We start from the raw sequence: 22,373 nt of genomic DNA, 5'->3' as shown, positions 1-22,373 counted from the left end.
GAAGCTGTGGGGTAGGGGAAAGAACTAAAGCAGAAAGGGAAAATTACATACTTTGTAATTCTAATTTTCTGGAAATATCAGTTTGCAGGAGTCTTTCCTAGACTGAACTAACGGAGTTTTGCTAGCTTCACCTAAGAAACCAACGATTTTTGGCCACTAAGAGTAATTTTAAATGTAAAAAGAGGAAAACAACTCCTCAACTGACCATAGAGTGCTCAGCACCTTTTACTGAGTGTTGCCGCTTTCCTTGACTGAACAAGTTATCCCCTCAGAGCAAAATTCTTGCTTGCAAGCAGTGTCTGCAGGGTACTCGAGACAGTAAAAACAAAGTGTTTACTGAATGTTTACTGTCCCATTATCTCAGAAATGTTTAACAAAAAACATAGCTGCAATGTACATTCAAAATAAAGCCAAAAGAGTACAAAGTAAGCAGTTTTAAAAAAGTCTGCAGAAATGTAGGACTCCTACCAATATTGGGATGATTCAGTATCTTCATTATTCGTACTTCTCGAAACAACTGTTAAGGAAGCAAGACAATCTTTTAAAGTGTGTTTATGGAGGAAAAGTTACTTAAAATGCACAGTTTTGCAAGGGGAAAAGCAGCAGCGTAAGTCACACAAACATTAACACAACATATTATATTTCAATGAGTAGATAAATATAATGCAGTGAACTCCAGAAAATGTAATCCACATCCTATACATTATATAGTAATAGTAACTGATAACAGCTAGGACCATAAGTTACTATCAGCTACATATCAGAAATACACTAACTTTAAAAGGTCTGTATAAACAGCTACAGGTAAGTTTAATAATGCTTTGTGGAGTAACAACTTTTAAGAGTCTCTGCTGACCAAAGCCAGTAGAGTACTCACACAAGCTACTGTTCTCTCTCCTCTCTAATGTTTTTGGCCACTGGCAACCTCAGTTAACTAGCTTGAATATGTACAGAACTGTGGGTACAAGGTTTAGAACTGGGGGGAATCTAATACACCCATTTTAAAATAGAATTAAATACCAGAAATCCTAACGCCCAACAGAGATGAGGTAGTTTTGAGAAGTGTGAACTGACCTAACAAAAGTTACACTGGGTCACAAATGACACTCTTCCCTTCCCCTGCAAAGGTCTGCAGTTTTATCATCGATGAAAATCTGCTTTATGATCCTGAGTCACATAAGTTAAAGGAACTGGACATTGGACAAAATTACAACCATAACTTTTCACACAATGCTTTTTTTGTTTTTAAAAGAAAAGCAGAAACAAGATATAGCATTAAAAAAATCTTTACTTTTACATCTCTAGCATTCATGGTTTTATCAAATAAATAGATAAATAAGAAGTGAAGCAAGACTAACCCAAGAGCTCAAAGGGAAGAAGGCAAAAAAAAGGACTCTAAAGTGTCTATATAGTTCTGTTAGTCTATACTCGAGGCTGGCAATACTGATAAGTTTCTAGTTTTTTACTTCACTGAACAACATATCCCCATTGTCAAATCTATTCAGTATGCTGGATACTCTTTAGTCCCATATTTCAGCTGGGCCTGAAGTAGGATGCTGAAATGCAAGAAAAGAAGCTCATTGGCTTCAGCACGTTTAGCCATTTCGGAAACAACATGTTAGACCTACAGTCCTTCTTATAGAGAAATCTTGCGTAATGCAGAAGCGCATCGTTGTTGTTTTGCTTCTGTCTGATGTCTCAGAGGACAAGGTCAGCAGTGCTCTCCATTTTCAAAATTAGCCCCATTTGTTCAGATGTGGCCTTTGTAAAGCAGTAAAGAGATGCAAGCTACAGAAGTAACACCTTCTCAAAGTGTAGCACCTTCAGTTAATATTTTGCAATGGCTGAGGCTACGAGTTAGGTTAAAATTATTTTGCTTAGACAACACTGGTTTTTCATTCCATTTGTGTCATTTTAGCCAGAACATACTTCTAGAATTCTGCATTTATCCTACAAATAAGACTATAGAATGGCATATTTTTGAAATTCAGCTTCTGAGCAAGCAATATTCTTTTAGGTCAATATTATTTAAGCATTTCAAGCTCGTTACTATCTGCTTGCCTTTATATTGCCATTAAACCCATTTCAGAAGGAAACAAAGACTATAAAAAGATTTCTCTGGGAAAGCTACATGATCTAATTTCCTTGGGTTCAAAATACAATAGATGGGCATATAATACTATGTGCTAGAATTAGTGTTAGCAAATACACTCGTTTGCCCATAAAGCCAGCTATGCCCAGGAAAATTTCCCATCAGGCTGTTCTTTAAGTACCGTATTTTGTTGCACAAGAAAGTTTGTCAGGTAAATGAATATCAATTAGTCAGAAGTTACATAAATGGAAACTGATGGGTTGTACAGTACGATACCTTCAGAATAGCTTCTAAGCAGATATGTGGAAAACTAATTCAAACCAGAAGATCAGAAAGATGTTTCATAACTTAACTGTATTAATATTGGTATAAAAATTACTGTGATGAGCACATCTCTTCAGAAGCAGGATTAAGACATTAAACTTCTACAAATAAAAGCATTTCAAATCTGGAAGAGAGATCATTAAGAAATACAAATTTTACATGTAATAATTTCCAAAAAATTATGTACATTGTTCTATTCAATATCCTCACAGGATTTAGAATTTTACTAGCTGGTTTAAGATTCATATTGATTTCACAGTGACAAGAAATTCATTCCACATAATATGCAATTTTTTTCTTCCAAAAAGGAAAAGGCTTGTTAGGAAGCAGACAAAAAAGTCCATTTTCTTTAAGAGAGCATGTTACTGACCTTTAGCCTGATACAGATACTTCACTACACGAATTAAACAATTACTTTTAACATCTCTGAATAGCATTACTCAGACACCACCAAGACGCAAAATATGGGTCTAGGTTTATTCTATAAAATGTCAATAATTTTTTTTTACTATATCTTGTATTATATATTCTGTTGAGTAAATCTTTTTCAGAATATTGAATCATTATTATCATATAAGAGCAGGTGCATGGTCCTAGTAGTCACCCGTGTACCTCAAGAGGAAGATGTTAACAATCTCAACATTTTAAAAGAACTTTTTAAAAGAAAGGAGCTATTCTAAGGTAAATTCTAAATAAACCAAATTAACTCACAAGGTGGACTTGGGGAAATTTTTCCTGGGCTGGGGCTGGCTTTGGGCTCTTCCCCCCGCCCCCAACGCACTTCTTCTGCAGGTTGAAATCTGTGCATATGTGTGCTTAGAGCAAAAACTGGATAAGGCTTAAGCAGAAAAAATTGTCTTAGGTGACACTTATCCACACAAACCATGCCAAGCACAAGCTGACTGGAAACTGGGATGGCATCTGCCTCCCCACAAATGGATCAGAGCATGGAAAGCAACAGATCAGTAGAATAAAACCCAGAAAAATAATTTGTTGCCTATAAGAATTCCAATACAAACCGAGGAACAAGGGAAAATGAGTATCTCTGAGTTACTGCCTTTTTCTTCGCTTCAGGGAATTCTGTTCTGTTTCTGTAAACAGCAAAATGCTGCTATATAGACATTTTTCCCAAACCTAGTACTTTGATCTTGACAGTCCTCTTTTTGTATTCCCCACTGACTTCCCCCTTTTCAGACATGATAAACCATTTATCTTCAAATATCTTCAGAATCTTTTGCTATCCTCTATCACCTCTTATTCACTGCACTTGTCCTAGCTCTGGTCCGTGCAGTGTAAGAGTGTACAACAGAAACCATCGAGTTTCCCAACTTCTGATGTTCTCCTTCACACTTAGCAGATAATATCAATAAAACTATCTCAAAATAGTCTTTGATGGCTGCAAAAAACTGGGAAAGGTTTGGCTGGTGTTGAAACAAAACCACTGCTTTTCAAACTGACCAACAACTTCACTTTTTTTTTTCTTTGCATTGCTCCAGCTACCTGTATCCACTCACATTTTCTGGCCACCGTTATACTGTAAAATACTTAGGATAGAAAAAGCGATTTTAACAACTAGCCCTGAACTGAAAGCTACTGAATAGCTGAAGGGAAAGAAATCCTTTCAGCAACAACAGTTTCATTGGAACTATTACACAAAACTATTACTGTATTATAAACATTCTTGTAGCTTAGACTGAAGTTAGAAATACTTAGCATTTCTTTACAAGAGCTGCTATTAAATATCAGTCATGTCTTTGATAAAATTAAAAATACATATTATTTGAAATACAAAGTTGAAGTCTTAGAATATCTGCAGATATCCACTGACTAGGTGACTTGTTCTGAAAAAAGGATTAAAAAGTAAATACTTGTACTCCTTACAAAACTCCTCTCCTTATAACTGACTATTCACTAAGGAAATTACAGAACAAAGGGTGCCTTCTTCATGGGAAGATCCACGTTCCTCTGAGAGTTTGTTTTACAGTTGCTGCTACTGGTGTCTGACAGTCTTCAAGCAGTTGTTTAGCTGGTTGTTTACTTACTGAGGAAGTTAACAATACTGTCAGGTCTTTTTTGAAAGTTAACTCGGATATAGGCATCTTGCAAATTAGGAAGACACAACATACATATTCCACAATACTGCTACATGACTATACTCAGCTATTTAGGCTTTGCTGAAGCCGCTTGGCACAGTAGCTATCTTCCAACCCAGAGAAAACAAGAGAACTGCAATACTGGAACAGCATTGTGGACAGACCACAAATGCAACCACACTAAACCTAGGGTAGTTCCTGGCCCATATGGTTCAAGGGCCTCAAATGCTGAGTGGGAAGAATGAGTAGGAAATTTTATCTGAATATAGATGTTCAAAACAGGGAAGACGGAAGGGGATAGAAACTGGGCAAATAAACTGTTTTCTGAATTCCTAGTGTATATCCAGGATTTTACTTGGTCCAGTATATAGATACACATCTATACAAATTAAGAAAGTGCCAACATTTACTCCTCCACCTTCCAGTTTTCTCAAAACAGAAATAATCTACGATATGTTAAGAGTATTCAAGTGTTAGGGTAAATTAACATATATTGCAACTCCACATTCTTAAAATAGTGAAGGACTACTTTAGTATAAATCTTATGCAAGGGAAAAGAGAAAAATATAGGTATTCTGGCCATTAACACTACTTATGTCAATAACTGTGCATTTACAAATGGAGATTTATCGAAACAATAGCCACTGGGCCCCTCAATGATACTCTTGCATATAGTGGAATGCCAGGTAAGAGATGTATTAAAGCAGCAAGACCATAATTATTTCCTGCAAAGCCAAGTCAGTTTTGTATAAGTATGGACAGAATATGGGGACTAGCTCTCCTTTTGTTATTAGTAAAGCTGCAGAATTATACAGCAATCTATTTTATTGTTATAAGAAACAGCATTTTCAGAATGGAGGCGTACCAATATCATCTTGAGCACCAATTTACTGCTTTCTTAAAAGGTGAAAGTCCATTCTGACTTTTTGTTTTTTCCCCTTCCACACATTTATAAGACCGCACTTCATCCTTAACAAAGTGCTGCCATTCAAAAAGTTCTTGAACAAGTGTCTCCTTGCTGCAAATGGGTTACAGCCTCAACAGCTCTCCTTACAATTGAGGACAGCCAGGGCCATACTCATTTTGCAGAATTTGCACCTATGTAGAAGGCACAATGAAGCTTGAAAACATGATCCCTGCTTTTGGAATTTCATTTTTCAGGGCACAGATTACAGAGAAAAAGATCTTCCGTCACCTCATTGCTGATGCTTCTGCTTGCTGTCAAATTGACATCTGCATTTAAGATTTACTATTTTAAATGATTACTGTCAAACTAGAAATCTGTCAGTCAATTAAGGCTTCTTATTGCTTTGAAAGGCTGAATGTTTCTCTAGGTCATAAATCATTGTTCACAGAAGGGGTACTGCCAAAAGGCACAGCTTTCAATAGGTAACATAGTGAAATTGTTCCAAATCTTCTACCATTTACTTTTGTTTCTGCTTTTCTTAATGACAGAAAGAACCTAAATTTTAGGCTTTAGATGCATTTAAAGAAAATAAAAAGAAGCCTGCTGATCCCCCCAAAAAGGGGAAATCTGAAAATGCCACTTGCTATTTAAACCTATTAAGGAAAAAAAGCATCCACTGCTCCACTAGCAGTTTGCATAAGAGCAACAGACAACTATTCCAGAAACATTGCTAGTGAAGCCAGTACAAGAAAATAATTTAATACAACAGACATGCAGAAAATAGAACAGCTATTTTGATACAAATTCAAGATATGATGCCAAATGCTTACATTTGGCAAAAATTATAATCATAACAATGCAAAAATCTAAGTTGGTACAGTATATTGCTATCAAAACAGAAAGTCCACAAAAAAGCCAATTCTGTCCTCTAAACAGGTGCTCACTAAGTTGGGGACCACATACCCAACAACTAGAAAATGAAAGACTGGATAGCGTGTCCTTAATTTGACGTTGATTTGCCCACTTAAAGGGGTAGAGGTCCTGAAGCAAAAAGTATATGATTATGAACTTAAGACTATCACATTGTATGCACAAGGAGGCCAAATTAAAAATTCAGAAAGTCAGCTTACTTCTGTCCTTTCCTAACATTCAAATGTTTTAAATTAAAATAATTAGGATTGCAAAGTAACCTGTCTGTATTACATTTGTTAACAGGGTATGCCATATAAGACTGGGGAGCAGCTAAGGACAAATTCAGTTTTCTTTGCTTTCATACTTGTGGTTAACTACAGACCCAACTCAACAGCTGCAGCAACTGAACTATGTGTTCAAATATTTGTTTACAAAACAGAACAGTACATGAACAACTACAATGCCTCAGCTCATTTTACCTGGCTATATCAGTAGCAGCTACCAGAGGAAAACCTTCATGCACTAGGTATCCTTTATTTTATAGTGAATGGAAAGGCGCAAGGTCATTCACAAAACTCAAGATCACTACGTATCTATGGTATTTAGTTAAGTGTGTGTGAAGAAATTATTGGAGGCCTAAAAGTTTTGCTGATCTGTGCAAAATTGCCAAGCTTCAAAGTTCTGTAGACCACAATCACAACTACGCTACTTTAGATGGGCTCAAGATTCGAGTGTGTCACTTTTATGACAGTAACTTACTTCAGTATTCCCCTGCAAACATTCATTACAAAAGTGTCTACTCTTATTAAAACAATACTACTATTACCACTTCACATTCCTAACATTACCTCTTGAAGAAAAATGACAAGCTAATAGTCCTAAGTACAGGAGAAGCCATAGAATGACCCACCTCCCCACCCCTAAAACCTCTCCAAATTAAACAAGCTTTCCAGGCAACAAGCTAGAAAGCTGAAAAGTATCTTCTGCTTCTTTAAAAATAGAGTACAACCCTGATGATAAAATTATAAAAAAAAAACCAAAAAACAAACAAAAAAACCCATTACATTGACACTATATAGCACATAATGAAACACAAACTTTTAAAATTACAGTTGAACTAAAAGGGAAGCTACCATAATTAATAATAACCTTACTGAATAGACAGAATACTGAATATAGGCTGTTTTTTGTGTTTACTTTGTTAGCTGCTTGCCCAGGCAGCTAAATTTATCCAAGTTCAGATCAAAAAAAAACAAAAAACAAAAAACCTCCAAGTTCCACAGTCGTCTGTCACAGAACAGAACAAGAGCTTCTAAAGAAAGAAAGAAATTTTCTATAATGCAAAGATGACAACATAGACATCAAAATACAAATAGAAGGTGCAATTCTGACAAAAGCAATTATAAGTATACTGAAATGCCATACTATCCTGCCACCCCTAATTCACTGTAATAAGTGAGAGCTGCTGCTTGAGTGACTGCACAAAAACAGTGCTTATGCTTACTTAAAAGCTTTCAGGGAATCAAAATGCAGTTTCACTCAACATTTTCAGAAAATTGCAGCAAGTTGAAAACAGACGTTTAAAGTTTCAGAACAAGGAGATTATTTTTCTGAAACTTACAATCAAGACGTTTTAATGGAAAATGTTATACCAACAATTAATCACATTTTCCAGTATAAACAGTAGCTGCATGGAATAAAGATCTCTAAAAGTTACTGAAGAAGGATGGTATTGTGGTTAAATCACCCAATTTAACTCAGTCCTTACTTCTGCTACAAGCTTTTTCTAACTGCACCTGAAAAAGTTTCTCTTACTATCAGCTTCCCACCCATAAAAAAAGTAAACAGCAGCACTGTCTTACTACATGACTATGTTAAGGTCCAGTTACAGTAAACACAAAATATTACTCATGCAATGTGACTGCATCTTTTATAGGCCATAAAGACTTCATTTATACTTGGAATGATTCTTAACCAATTATCGGATTTTTTGTGTGAAATACAACTTATTTATTATTAAAGCAGTTGTCCCAGAAATAAGTTCTGCATGCTTAGTCTTCCAGAAAGTTTAATTTTGTGAAAAAATCCCAGTAATACCACAAAGTATATGGCTCCCACAGAAATATGAGGAAGTCAAAAATAAATGAGATATAACATATTAAAATTTTGACTTTTTTTGTTTTTTTAATTGCATGGAAATTTAAAAGTAGAAGAGACAAAAAGGAAAAAGCATGAGCTGCATCACATATCATGAATTTAATGACTTCTTAGATTTTTTGTTTTGCAAGTTTAACCTACTCTTGAATACCTCGATCCTTCTGTGGAGTGGTTAACAGAAAAGTAAATGTTAAAAGAGCATTACGGTTTTAACACAGACTATCTAAATCTTTGTTTCAGTTGCAACTCAAAGGCAGTTCAACTGTACTGCATACTACAGTCCAAAAGCTGAAGCACTGTGCCTTTCACATACCCTAACAATGTTTAGCATAGGGTGTGAACTCAAATGCAACCCATTTAATACACATTAATCCATATTTATTTGGAATTTTCTGCCATGTAAATGAAAGAACATGTCAATCTAAAATGCATAAATCGAATACTGGGCATTGACATATCCTTTAAAAGTAGTTCCTCAAAAATACTCCTTTTCTAGAGAAAGACATGTATCGAACTTTTCTTTCCCACTAACAGCTTTTCATGAATTTGTACCAAATTGTCATTTCAGGACTTCATAACTAGGTATTTTTGAAGATTTGCATGCACAATGTCCATTTCCATGTAAAGTGGCACAGAAAATAGCCAGAAGGATGCATGTGGAGGCTGAAATTAAAAGGTCTCTCAATTAAAAAACACTAGCAAAGCACATCTCTTACCCTCTTATTGCTAATAGACACAGTCGCCTGGCATTGCCCATGAAATACCAAGCTAGGTAGGAAACAAGCTATGTGAGCAGCACAGGACTTCCGCAGCACGCTCTGTCAGTAATTGAGTCAAAGATGGTCGAAAAGCATGACAAAGCTTTTGCATGGACTCTTCACAGTAGGTTGAAATAAGAAACAAGACTCAACAACCCACACCGAAACAAAAAAGCACATGGGAAATGACAGTTAAAAAAATTAAAGCAATCAAAGTTGTTCTTAACTCCCCATAACCTAAGTTACGCAATAAAATAAAGGCAACAGCAGCCAGAGAGAAGAGAACAGGAATAAACCCATCCTCTCTTCTTCTCTTATTCTACAGCTAAAGACAGCAGCAGGCTAATATTTGTAAGCAAAAAATACCCTCAGTTTTTGGTAACACATGACCTACACACCTAGAACAATACAATTTTTCAGTGCCTCAATCAAAAAACAAACATATGCGTGCACAAATTGTGTGTGTGTAGGGGGGTGAAACAACAAAAATAAAAGGACACAAGGGTGTTGGTAATATCAGATGCTCTGAGCTGACCCAGTCTTTGGTAAACACTTCTCACAACACCACAATGCCTATAAAGGATTTAGTTTCTGTAGGTAGAAATTCAGAAAAGTGCAACAGAGAAATCATAACATTCACATTATCTTCCGTCCTATACACAAAACATAATTGTCAAAGGTCCCTTGAGCTTAGCAAATATTTTATTAAAACTGAAAGAATATAAAAACAAAGCTGAAAAACCCTATTAAAGCCATAAAACCTGGCACCCTTACAACTCCACAAAAAGCAATTATTACATTAAAGAAAAATTCAAGAAACACTGCTCTTTACAGGGTTGCATCTTAATTTAGAATGTAGACAAATTATTTGTGTACATAATTAGCCACAAATTTTATTGGCAGCACAATGGAAAGCTGGAGGAGGAAGGAAGAGGAAAGAAGCATTGCTTAGCTAGGAACCGTATAGAGTAACTGTTCTCAAACAAATTGCAAATGCCCATTACAGCTAAGACGGGACTCTGCCTCCCAAGGTCATACATATGTAGTCAACAAAGAAGTTTTGCTTACAAAGGTAAAGGGATCAAAGTTTTTTGTCAAGGAGATAAAAGACCATAGGTTAACTCTGCATAGAAGTTCAGATGATATGGTATGTTCTTACCTTTTGCAGACTAGTAGGATTTAGCTGGGTTTTATCTATTATTTTCACAGCAACCTTGAAAAAAACCCATTGATTATTAAACTCAGAAAAATATTTGAACAACAAAATATTGTACATCTATGGCAAAAAAAAGCATAGAGGTGGCATGCAATCTGTACATACGTACTTTTATGGTCTATGAAGCAACATTTCTCACCTATTAGAACGTGCCAGCAACAGTTCAGGACTTTGCCGTTGGATGGTACTACAAGGAGCCAGCTTTACATTTTTGGCAGCATTGTGGACAGAATGTTATCCTGCCCAGTGCAAAACCACTCCCTCCAAAAACCAGACGGGGTTCTATTGGTAGAGTTTTCCTTTGCTTTTGGAAGCACTTGGGGATGAATGGACCCCCTTCCAACCCCAGAATAAAATGGCCAACCAAACCTTGCTTTGTCACAAACTTTTTGATCTCCTCACCAAAAAGTTACATTTTCAAAAGGTGTGGGTGGGAAAAACCTCAGGCACATCAGATAACCAATTTCATTTTCCCTGAAACATTCTCTTTACATCTTACTTTATGATGAGAAAAACGTTTTTTATATTCTGAAGACTAAGCTAAAAACAACAGCAGAAATATTTATAAAGACAGCCAAAGAGAATATAAAATTTTTGTTTTCTTCAGTTTTTTTTGAAAGGCTTACCTCTCTTCCAGTAAGAACATGCCTTGCCAGCTTCACTTTGGCAAAATTTCCTTTTCCTATCGTTTTCAGTAAGCGATAATTTCCAATGTGAGGATGCTCTTCATTGGTAGATGTAATTGAGTTTCTACATCGAGGGACGTTTTGTCTGCTACTTGATTTGATAGGCTGGATGTGTGGTTCAGTGTATCCATCCACAGAGGTATGCTATAAGGCAAATAAAAAATTTGGGAATTTATCTACTTGGATTTTAGACAATTGCAGCAAACTAGTCTAAAAGCATAAAAAGGAGATTTTTATTTTATTTATTTTTACAAGCATAATCAATAACTTTGGATTGTGGCCTATGGAGAACATGCTGCCTTTGAGGAGAGTTTAATGCACATAACAAGACAGAAGTCTGCAAAAAGATTATGCCTATTCCAAAAGCAAAGCTAGACATCTAGACACTAATCAATAACCATTAAAGATATTTTTAAAATGAAACTATGCCAAACTACACACTACATCACTATGCTGCAAATATGCTTGTCTAATCATACGCAAATCTTAATCTTTTAAAAATACACGATACAAAAAAAATTTGTAAGAACAGCTCTACATGCTTAATTGGAAATCACAAATTAAGAGTGTATTTGGAAACAAGGTTACACTCAAGATTTTTTTTTTAAACAACTTTTCATCTCAAGTAATATTTTGAGAGAATAACATTTCAAGTGAGCTTTGTTCCCAAACCTGCTTGCATCTTTTTGTAAGCCATAAAAGTTCTCATGCAAGTAATGAGCAACTTGCATTCTTATTTAAAATAATAATTTATTATAAAAAACAAACTCCGCAATATCTCGTATATTTTAAATATCAAAAGTCTTTCACCTTAAGTCACAAGCAACAGATTGAGAGTGCAGCAGTAGGTTTCACTGTTTCACCCAACACACAACCTAACATCTGCCTGTACCAATCTCACCCGTCCTTCCTTATACAAGTAATTCTTTTCTCATATAAAATGGAATTTAAAGTAGCGCTTCCATCTATAGCATACATTTATGACAGACTGATGCCGACCCCCTTCGACAAGCACTTAAGTGTGCAAAAAGTTCCACAGAGCTGAATGGGATTATTTCTGTGCACAAACACTAGCAGAATTGAGACAGCGAGCAAACAGCTGTAACAAAACCAAAATAAACCAAGAGGCCAGAACGTCCTTCCCAAACATAGCAAAACTCTGCTTACATCACCACCATCACTATTAATTATTCATTGTGACCAGGAGAATGGTCCTAAATTTAATTTTCTGTTTACCTTTTCATTATCTGAGTGTATCTGCAAAGTACTACTTTACCCCCACTACTTAATATATAGCTAAACTATTTTCCAAATTATTGCACAACCAAGCAAGTCAGACACACTTAGATTTTGTATATCAGACAAATTTATTCAGCCATGAAATAACACCATAGCGATATCCCTTAGAAGCACATAATTAAAATACTTTCTGTAGACTCAGAAAGAGAGGTTTACAAGGACAGCTCCAGGCTAAGAAGCTTTGAAAAATTCCTGCAATATGAGACACTAGTCCTACATGCACTAAAAAGAAGCCCAATTAAAAATCCTGCCTCAGAAAACACCCAAGATCATTCTTTCAATGCTGTCAACAATTAATATTATAGCTGCACCTAGAACCCAATCCAGAGCCACAGCGCTGTTACACAAGCAAGTTTTGAAGCCTGCTTATGCACACAGTTAGATCTTCACTAGCTGATATATAATTGCTACCAGAAGTTGTAGCCACCCTAATATCAACTGCCAGTTTCATGCACGTCATAGGATTAGCTTACTTGCACTGGGTACCTGAAGGTATCTTTTGGATAGAGAGTTGGCTAGGCAAGCAGAACCAATGTTCTAGGCAAAGTGAAGGCAGCTTCACAGGATATATCACTTTAATAGATATTTAAAGGGGAAGTCAGTTATTTAATCATAATGACAAGTCAGAGCCAATCTGAAGACAAAAGAAAAAAAAATAAAAGTTCATGGTCATGACAATTCTAGATTTTGGTCTTTTGTGGCAAAAAGGCTAAGCCCCTCAGGGTAGATTCTTACTTATTCCCTCTTAGATAGATTATCCTCATAATCAAACATATTCTCTCCAGCTATGCTTAGGAGTGACAGAAAACATGCATTAAAAAGGTCAAATTTCTCAGTTCATGAGACATGTATGTATAATTTCTGTATCTGAGCAGCACTGAATACATTCCAAATTATTTTAAGTATCGCAGTAAGCTGTGCTTTTGCGCATAAACAGCTTGTTATTGCTAGAAAGTATAGAGGAATTTAAACAAGAAAACCAAGAATTCATCAACTTTATAAAAGAGCATTAAACAAAATAAAAAGAAAACAAGGCTAAGAAGTTGAAAAAAAACAAAGTTAGGTCAAAGTAATGGTATCTCAGGGCGTTTCTAAACAACACTACAGCTGAAAGCTGAATTCCGCAGCAGCATGCAACATGTAGTTTTAAGCTCTTTCATGTTTATTATAATATGTTCATTCATTATGTGTCAGCTAGTATGTGACTATTTAAAAATGTCATTTCAGAAGAACAAGATATCTGCCATCTCTAAATCCTGAGGAATCTTTTAGGAGGCTGGAAACAGGTGGGGTGTAAGAAAAACAACCAAACAAAAAAAGCAAAATACAAAGTTCCCCTCCTTGCAGTACACCGCCACCAAAAACCAATTCTACCTAACAACCTGCATTTCCTGCACAGTATTTTAATAAGGGATTCTGATATTTTTCTAGATACCTTGATAGTATCTTTTATTCCTTCTTAAATACTTATTTCAACATAACTGTGTGTCTGGGAAACACTACGTTACAGTACATCATGAACTTGACTCCCTATACCTTCAGCTTGTGTCAGTGTTGCATGAAATGTCCAACAACCAATACATAAAATTACATGTTTCTTAAAGTAGAATGCAATTTTATTTTAAACAAAAAAGCTGCAACAGTAATTAAAAAGTTTAGAACTGAAACAGCATGTTATATTAGCCACCTAAGTGTTCTGCATGTTAGCCCTGTACTCAAGGAACGTATTACAGAAAGCCAAGCTCACTGAAACAGAGATCACAAGAGGGTTCATCGGGGCTATGGCTACCCCTCACGCCAAGAACCAAAGCTATTGTTTTCCTTGTTTACCCAACACGGCCCTGCAAAAGCAAGACGACACCGTGTCCAGAAACAATATTGGGGGAAAGCATGCAAAAACCATCCCCATAGATAAAATGCATGTGCTTCTCTACATATTCATTTCCGAACTGCCCTTTAGCCACTCAGCTAGCCACGGCACTATATTCTTACTGATTATATATGGCACTTTGGTTAAACCTGCATTTAACAAAAACATTAACTGCGCTTACAGCTCAGTCTTAGAAAGTCCCCAAAACAATCCTAGCCACCAAGCCACACGTGCTTGCTCAGTCAAACCACAACAAAGGTCTCCATAGTCCCTCCAAGCCACAGAAGCCCTTTGTTTACTGAGCATTTTGCAGATAAAGGCCAAGGCTGTGAACTTGGCCATATATCAGCATTATCCATTCATCAGCGGGCCCACAAATGCACTTCTCAGGAGTAAAAAGTTTGTGAAACCTCCCCTGCTTAAATTTCCACAAGTCAAATACCTCAGTACAGTGAACCCACAGAATCAAAGTACACAGGTGTGGTGCTAGAAAAAAAGCACATCATCACGTTTCTCCTCCCAGTATTATCTCCCTTTCTGAACTTCAGCTTTGTGCAGCCAATTTTTATATACATAACCCTGAGCATTTTCAAGCATGTGCCCTACATGTAAGCATTTATAACAGCTGTCATATTTTGCAAAGTAATTATAATTGCTAGCCCAGACAAAGGACTACACTCTTAACTGTATCCTTAACTCTCTACTCAGCGGATTATACACAGGTTTATTTTTAATTTAAAAACTTAAAGGCATTCATCAGCTATAGGCCACTGATATTCTCATCAGTCTCCTCTGACCATTCAGCACCATCCTGAACTCAGCTTGCAAGCCAACTCTTGTGTTAAAAGAACTTTTTCAGCCTGTTTCGCAGCAAAGAATATCTCTTATCTTAGGGCAAAAAATCCTTCATAATTGCCTAAGAGTAAAAATATGTATTGAATCAGAAAACTTAAAGATCACCTATTTACATTTCCTTTCTTTGAATCCAACTGCTATTATTGGTGATACCAAAGTTTTGGGCTGTTAACTTAATTGAGGGCATAAAATTATTAATTTCCTTCCCTACCTTTTATGTGTTACACAGATACAGGCATGAACACAAACTTTTCTATAGAAGGGAAAATCTAGGTTATTAATTCCAATCCAGTTTTGCATTTCAACACATTATAAACTAATACAACCCACCTTTTCCGGAGAAAAGAGATCAGCTAATCAGACAGACAGAAAATGCAAGCTCCACTTTCCAACTGTAAAAGCCAAAATATTCTCATTTCAATATTGCTTACTATGAATACCACTATACCCTCCAGAACGACAGACCATGCTATTTATCAAAACACTAACTGCCGTTAAAAAGTCACCTCAGGACTACAGAGCAATTAGTGGGGGCTGAATCTAGACTAGAGAAGTCACACTAATGAGCAAGGAAACACTGACGGGTCTGAAGCACGCTGAAGACTCTTCACCCCCCAAAATGATCAGGTTAATCTGCGACTTGCAATTTTTCCTCAGTTCCTTCTAGTAATCATTGCTTAGCAGCAGAACTGAGTATGCACTCTAGCACCTACAAGAGATTCAGCCTCGCTATGCCTTAGGCACCTCCTGCCTGTACCAAGCAGAATAGTAGCTTCCTGCATACAAAAACACTGCTCTATAAATTGCTTCTTCAACATAAAACCATGCTTCACTAACCTAGTTTCCTACAGAAGGTGATGCCAGATTCATAGCCTTGGCCCTTATCTACAACACGCCCAGGGAATAAAGGGTTTCTCAGAACACAGGTGCATATAACACACATTAGCCTTTCGGTTTAGCTTCCTCTCAAAAAGATGAGAAGTGGAGATTATCAGCTAAGAAGGTCATTTAACTTTATATACTTCATATTCTTTATATTGCATGTATGTATAAAATATGTCCTCACCTTCCACAAACATGTCACGATACCATACCAAATGGAAAGCGCAATAGCTTTGCTGGGTGGACTGCACATGGCCCTCTCACAGATCTTGTAGTAATGAAAATATGCTTTCAGACACAAGTTCTCAAATGTCTTATTGATGCTTACCTGAAACATTTTTAAACTGTCCCTCTCTGAGAGTCTACAGAAAACCTCTTCTAAGGTGTTTCTGACTGAAACTCTTGCCTTTGAAATACAATATGGCAGATCTCCATTTCTCAGTTCCTGAAACAGAAGGGGATCTTAAAAGTCACTTCCACTGTGAGCTTTCTGATATGCCTATGGTCACCTAGAACTTCATAAATCACACTATTACTTATGATGGCCCAATAGGTTGTCAACAGATAAATCAGCAGAGATTCAGTTTAGGATTATTGTATTTTAACTAGCCCACAGCAGAATTCATATTGCTATGCATTTGGAGACAAAGACCTCAAAACAGATCTACCATCATGTGTCTTCTATAAGGCTTTGTTTTGCAGCAGCTTTGATTCGCAATACAGAAGCAGAGAGAAAAGGGAAGAAAGAAGATGACAAGGGATGTCCTAAATGTTCAGTTGCTTTCCACATTTTAATCTCCTGCTGTCTGTAACTATTTCTGTAGTACCTGATGTAACAAACCAAACTAAAGTAAAAGAAAGTTTTTTAAAGAGTCTTTGGCAGCTTCAATATAGAAACCAACACAGATGTTCAGACCAGCTTCTTGTGCGTCACACGTGGCACGTTCAGTGCCCTGTGCTGCCAGGTACAACGGGTGGTGCAACGCCGCTGAGCATGAGATGGTAGCACCTAATCCACCCGCTGGTGCCAAAAGAAGGATTTCATTCCTCTCCCAGGTAAACTCCTACTTGCATAAAACTACAGCTTACTCTTGCCACATGTATCCATCATATCACACTATCACTAAATCAGCTCTAATTTCAATCAAAACATTAACAGAGCACTATCCACTCTCATCTTTCATCTCATACACATAAGAAAGTGTGGGGGGGTGCAAATTAAAAAGAGAAAATGCATGATTCTTTTCATAATTCCTTACCAGTAGTTAAATGCATACTACTAGAATGTGACTGCAAGATAGAAACTTCATTAAAAAAAAAGCTTTTTATATATATATAAAAAAAAAAAAAAGCAAGCAGCGATCAACCTACTCAGCTGAAACAGAATAGATTAAAAACAAAAAACCCACATCCAAAGAAGGAAAAGGACTACACAGATCTTAATTTGGATACCAAGACCAACACATGGCATAGACAGAAGAGAATTAAACAAAATTGTAGAAGGTTTGTCTTTAACTTGTACCTATACCTTGGGCCTGCTCACATGAGCTTTCCAGAAGTACACAGTGAAAATAATCAGACACACGCATGTGCATCTTTCTGTTTACATCAGACTTACATAATATGCAAGAATTCCAGGCATGAACTTCTAAAAGAGCTTGAAGCTAACAGGAATACGAAACAGTGATTTTGAGTAAAGCTGGTTTCAGTTAAGCATATAGGAACATTCATTAACTGATGCTGCAACTCTGAAAAGCATCTATATAAAACTTCAAAAAAAACAAGTATGGAGCTCAATATATAGTACGAAGCAAGACACTACACAAAATAACTTCTCCTTACCTGTTTTTGTATCTTTCTTTCCTCTTCTCCCTAATGCAAGATTCTATACTTCACAACTCCAAACAGAACGATTATTTCTATTGTAAGATAAAGCGCGGGCCATGTCTGTATACAATGAAAATTCTTCTCTAAAAGCATACATATATGCTAGTAATAGATAAACTTATTGTTGACCACTGAGCTAGTAAGTCACAAGTCTTATGCTGTGCTTGTTACTATGGTATCTAAGCTCCTTAGAAGTTTTCAGCTGTTTAGCTGGTTTTTTTGTTTTTGTTTAAGTGCTCAACATAGCTTTGTGAGACATATCAGAAATAAGTTTCTCAGCTCCAGATGGAGTTGATTTTCTTTTAATCACTGACTATACAGGATGCAATGTTTACAACTTCAAGCACTCTAGGCCAGACACCTGAACACAGGTTATACCAATGCAATAGCATGTAAAGTTATCCAAACTTTATTAAAGAATTTATACATTTAAAAGTATATATACAAGAAGTTCTGCAAAATATTTGTAGCTTTCATGTATTTATGAGGTTAGTATCATTACTGTCCATTTTATAATAGGCTTCCTCTCAAATTTTTAAAGTAACGGGAAAGTCATATGGAAAGGTGGGGTTCATTATCAAATAGAAGACACATTTTATCCAAAGTTAAAAAAAAAAAAAAAAAAAGAAAAGAAAAAGAAAAAGAAATGCATCAGTCTTCCCCTGAGGAGAAGAGTCAGTCAAAACACTTCAGAAAAAATAAATACCTTCATCACAGTAAATCAGGTCTTTAACCTGAAATTAGCTCAAAGATTTCCTCCTCTTACCCCCTCCCTCAGAAAACCTCAGTGCCTAGCCAGGCATGCAGGTGCAGAAGAACAGTACCTTCCTTCCTGCATTTGTTTCATTTCACTCAAAATTGGCATAGTTATTTCAATCTGGCACTTTCACTCCTGACTCATCCCAAACACACAAACAAGATTTTCTAGGGCTAATTCAGGACAGTCAGACCATACCATCTTCATTAACAGCTATGGCAAGCCAACTTAACCCCCACCACCACCATCACCCCACACACAGGAAAATCAAGACAAGACTTCTAAAAGCTGCTGCAATAAATCCCAGGTGTAAACAAGGGGAGGAAGAAAAAGATTTTTTCATAGAATCTTTGTACGTTTACCTATTTCCAATTACTTGTCATTCAGCGTAGCACTAGAAGCTACAGAATCAGTCTTACCAACCAAGAGAGTACAACATTTCCTATTTTGTCAAAATAAAACAGTTAAGACAGTGCTGCTCAGTTTTGAGTGACTTAAAACAAGTATTTCAAACGCACGAACTGAAGGTTTATTTCATTTACCATTTCGTTCCTTCTGACTTTGTAACTATGCATGTGAAATCTAATATGAATCAGTGTTTTTGAAGAAAAGCACTTATTAGAGGTGGAAGGGGGAAGGGAAGAGAAAGGCTATTCCTGCTGCAGCCTCCTGAAAACATCTGAAACACTGCCCTTCTCACAGAGAGTTCTTTTAATGTTTCTCGCTAGCCACTGCACTTTTCTCAGGAGGTCATCAGTTTAACCTTGCCAGCCTTTTCTGAGTTATTGCATTCGTGAGATCTTCAAAACCACCAGCGCACAGCTCCAAAAGAGCATTTTCAAATCCTGACTCACTGAGAGCATCTTGCCAGGCTCAGAAACCTCGGCAGCTATATGCACTGCTGCTGCACACCACGGCATTCAAAGTCAGCTGAAAAACATTCAACAGAACCAAGAAGAACAAAATGCTAATGTTGATGGTTAACTGAACCAAACACAAACGAACAGGAACACACCCCAAAAGAGAAACTTCTGGCACGGGAAACCAGCAGAAGTTTTTACTTATAGATGATGCCACCAGGTCATTTTTCATCTGCCCTGATGAAAGGCAGGAGAGAAGAGGTATAAAACAACTTACAGTTCAGGATCATGTCAAGCATATGGAGCTTCTCAACAGTTTGCAGGGGCACAAGAAATAGAAAATGCTTTAATATCAGACTTCAAAAAATGAGGAGAAAGAGCTGCTTCTAGAGTCTGGAGACTACAATCTGGAACACTAAGGCTTGCCTCCAGACAGTGAGAACAGCAGCAAGATAAAAGGTTTACTAACTAAAAGAGTGACCAGCTTATAAAGCTAAGTGTCTCTGGCACTCATGATCAAACCGCTAGTCTTCTGGGGCAACTGAGGTTTCTTCTGCAAAAGGCAGAAGGAAGACACATGCACACACAGTTAATATCACGACAGGCTTTGAATCCCAACTAGTTCTTTCTCTCAAGTTTACGAAGTTTATGTTTTTTTCTTGCCTACTGACTACCTAACACAAATCTCTGGACGAGTCAGCACATGGCATCCCGGCTGCTCAAGCCAACCCACCCCATGCCTACAACGGGCCTGCACCCACTTAAAGCTGCACTGCTGCTGCCACAGCAAGGCAGGGAGCCAACACAGGCAGCCAAGCCAGACTGAAACTGGTGACTTTTCTGCCAAGGTAAGTCCCAGAGCCCTGAATGGCTCTCCAAACAGCTTCACAAGCACCACTGCAGGCATGAGGAAGAAGTGGGACTGCGTGGCCAGCAGGACCAGACTAGCTGCACTTCAAGCTGCTCTACAACCACACAGTCAGGACAGGAAAGACATGGAAAAGAAAACTGATCACGTCACTTTCTTTCATAATCCAGAGGCAAACCAAGGTCTCTCTAGGGAAACTGTAGTTAGCAGATCCTTATTCCCGTTCTGTACCAAAGTGGAAAGCCAGAAGGACTGGTAAAAAGCAAAACAAAATCCCATGCAAACAAAAACACAGATTTGCTTGTTTGGTTTATGTGCCCTGGCTCTGTGATTGGGAGGAGAACGTACAATGCATGCTTAAAAAGCTACATTTCAGGAATGACACACATGGGCAAAAAACCTTTAACATTTCCAGCACATAAAAGAGTTTAAGTTTTTCCATTACCAAGCTAGACAGTATGTCTAAAGTCTTTATATTCCTGTTACAGGATCTATCCAGCAGATCCAGTGATGGATCTGTCAAGACAGATTCCCATCTTGTTTTGAAAAGACTACTATTGTACATCAGGGTTTTATTAACTTTAAGTAACTCTTCTAAAAAGTGAAGAGATTACCAATTAAAATAGCCAACCTGATAGCACTGTATACTAACTGACACACAGATGTTCTATGAATGAAACTGCAGGGCAGTGCAGGGCTCTGCAGTTCCCACGAAGCTCTATGTTTCAAATGAATTCACCTAATATTCAGAAGGATCTCACAATATTCTCTTGAGACTTGACTTCTAAGAATCTTGAAAATCTAAGCCAAAGGTGCAAAGACTCATAACAACACATCCCTTCATACAGTAAAATACATACAATAGAAACAAGCCTAAAAGTAGTTGGGCAGTTGGTTAGTTTTGAGAATTAGAAAACATACCAGGTACCTACAGCAAATCAATAATGCCTATGTCATGCCCTTCCGCCAGGGCTGGCTGACAGACGCAGGGGCTGCAGCCTTCAGAGGAGCAGCAAGGCAACCTTCCCTATTGCGGGCCCCTGAACTGAAGCGTACTAGTTTCATTTCTTCAACTTTCAGGCTAGGAAATATTTTTTGCTCTGATTCTCTGCATTGAGGCCTTTTAAAAAGTCCTGCCTCAGACAACATGTCTACTGGACACCTTCTGCTAAGAAGATGTAGTTTTTAATATTTAAATCAGGATTTAATCGAACCCAGCATTCCACAAGCATATCTTTTTTTAAATAAATACAGATACAAAGTTTGACTTTCTTAGTAGAAAGAGTAATGTATATTTTGGCATAGGAAAACCAACTGTATTTCTAAAAGGAAGAAGTACCTCAGACAGTGTAGGACACTTCTATCAATGAGACAGCATTCAAGAAGCATTCAATTACACTGGTTTTATCCCCCAATAATAGTCTAGCAAAGCCTGATCTAATGGTAGGAGCTGCAGTTCAACTGTTACTTCCTTGTCACAATATGGAGCATTTTAAGAACACCGCTAAATTCAGACCAAAGTCTTCTGAAAGAGTAAATCATGTTTTAGGTATATAACAAGATAATTATTATTTATCCAAGCCAGCAGGTACAGGGGACGTGATGAACTAAAAGAAAAGACAAAGCAAAATGAAGATAATCTTTTGTTGAGTGCACTCTGCCCTATTTTTCATATAATTGTTAATTAACAGATCAAATAATATGCACTCCTTTGGGCTGCAGTAACTACTTACCTTTATGTGGAAAATATTACACCACATTTCAGTTTAGCAAATATATCCCCAATCTTGCACAGATTTATCCTTAACTTTAAGTCATCCAAACCTTCTGTGTCCCTGGGATGAGTCATAAGACATGAGCTGAAGAGTGTGCTCTGTGCGGGGCTCAGACTACCATCTCCTTAGTGCCCCCCGTTTCTAAACTCATGCCACCACCTTTGGGCTTTAATTA

The 22,373-nt window shown here is 37.1% G+C and overlaps 1 protein-coding gene across 6 annotated transcripts in view; it reads right to left on the bottom strand.

Annotated features, from left to right (window-relative positions):
- MARK1 (microtubule affinity regulating kinase 1) overlaps positions 1–22,373 on the bottom strand; it is a 65,855-nt gene that overhangs the window by 30,682 nt on the left and 12,800 nt on the right. For all 6 annotated transcript variants that reach the window (XM_064509723.1, XM_064509719.1, XM_064509724.1 and 3 more), the window contains exons 2-4: positions 11,086–11,289; positions 10,403–10,456; positions 469–517 (exon numbers count right to left, since the gene is read on the bottom strand). In XM_064509723.1, coding sequence (XP_064365793.1) covers positions 469–517; positions 10,403–10,456; positions 11,086–11,289 — 307 coding nt within the window. The remainder of the gene's footprint in view (positions 1–468; positions 518–10,402; positions 10,457–11,085; positions 11,290–22,373) is intronic.

Source organism: Dromaius novaehollandiae, chromosome 3 (genome assembly GCF_036370855.1).
Source record: "Dromaius novaehollandiae isolate bDroNov1 chromosome 3, bDroNov1.hap1, whole genome shotgun sequence".
Taxonomy (NCBI): Eukaryota; Metazoa; Chordata; class Aves; order Casuariiformes; family Dromaiidae; genus Dromaius; species Dromaius novaehollandiae.
The sequence above is the reverse complement of the archived record's forward strand: the minus strand, read 5'-3'. Positions and strand labels throughout refer to the sequence as shown.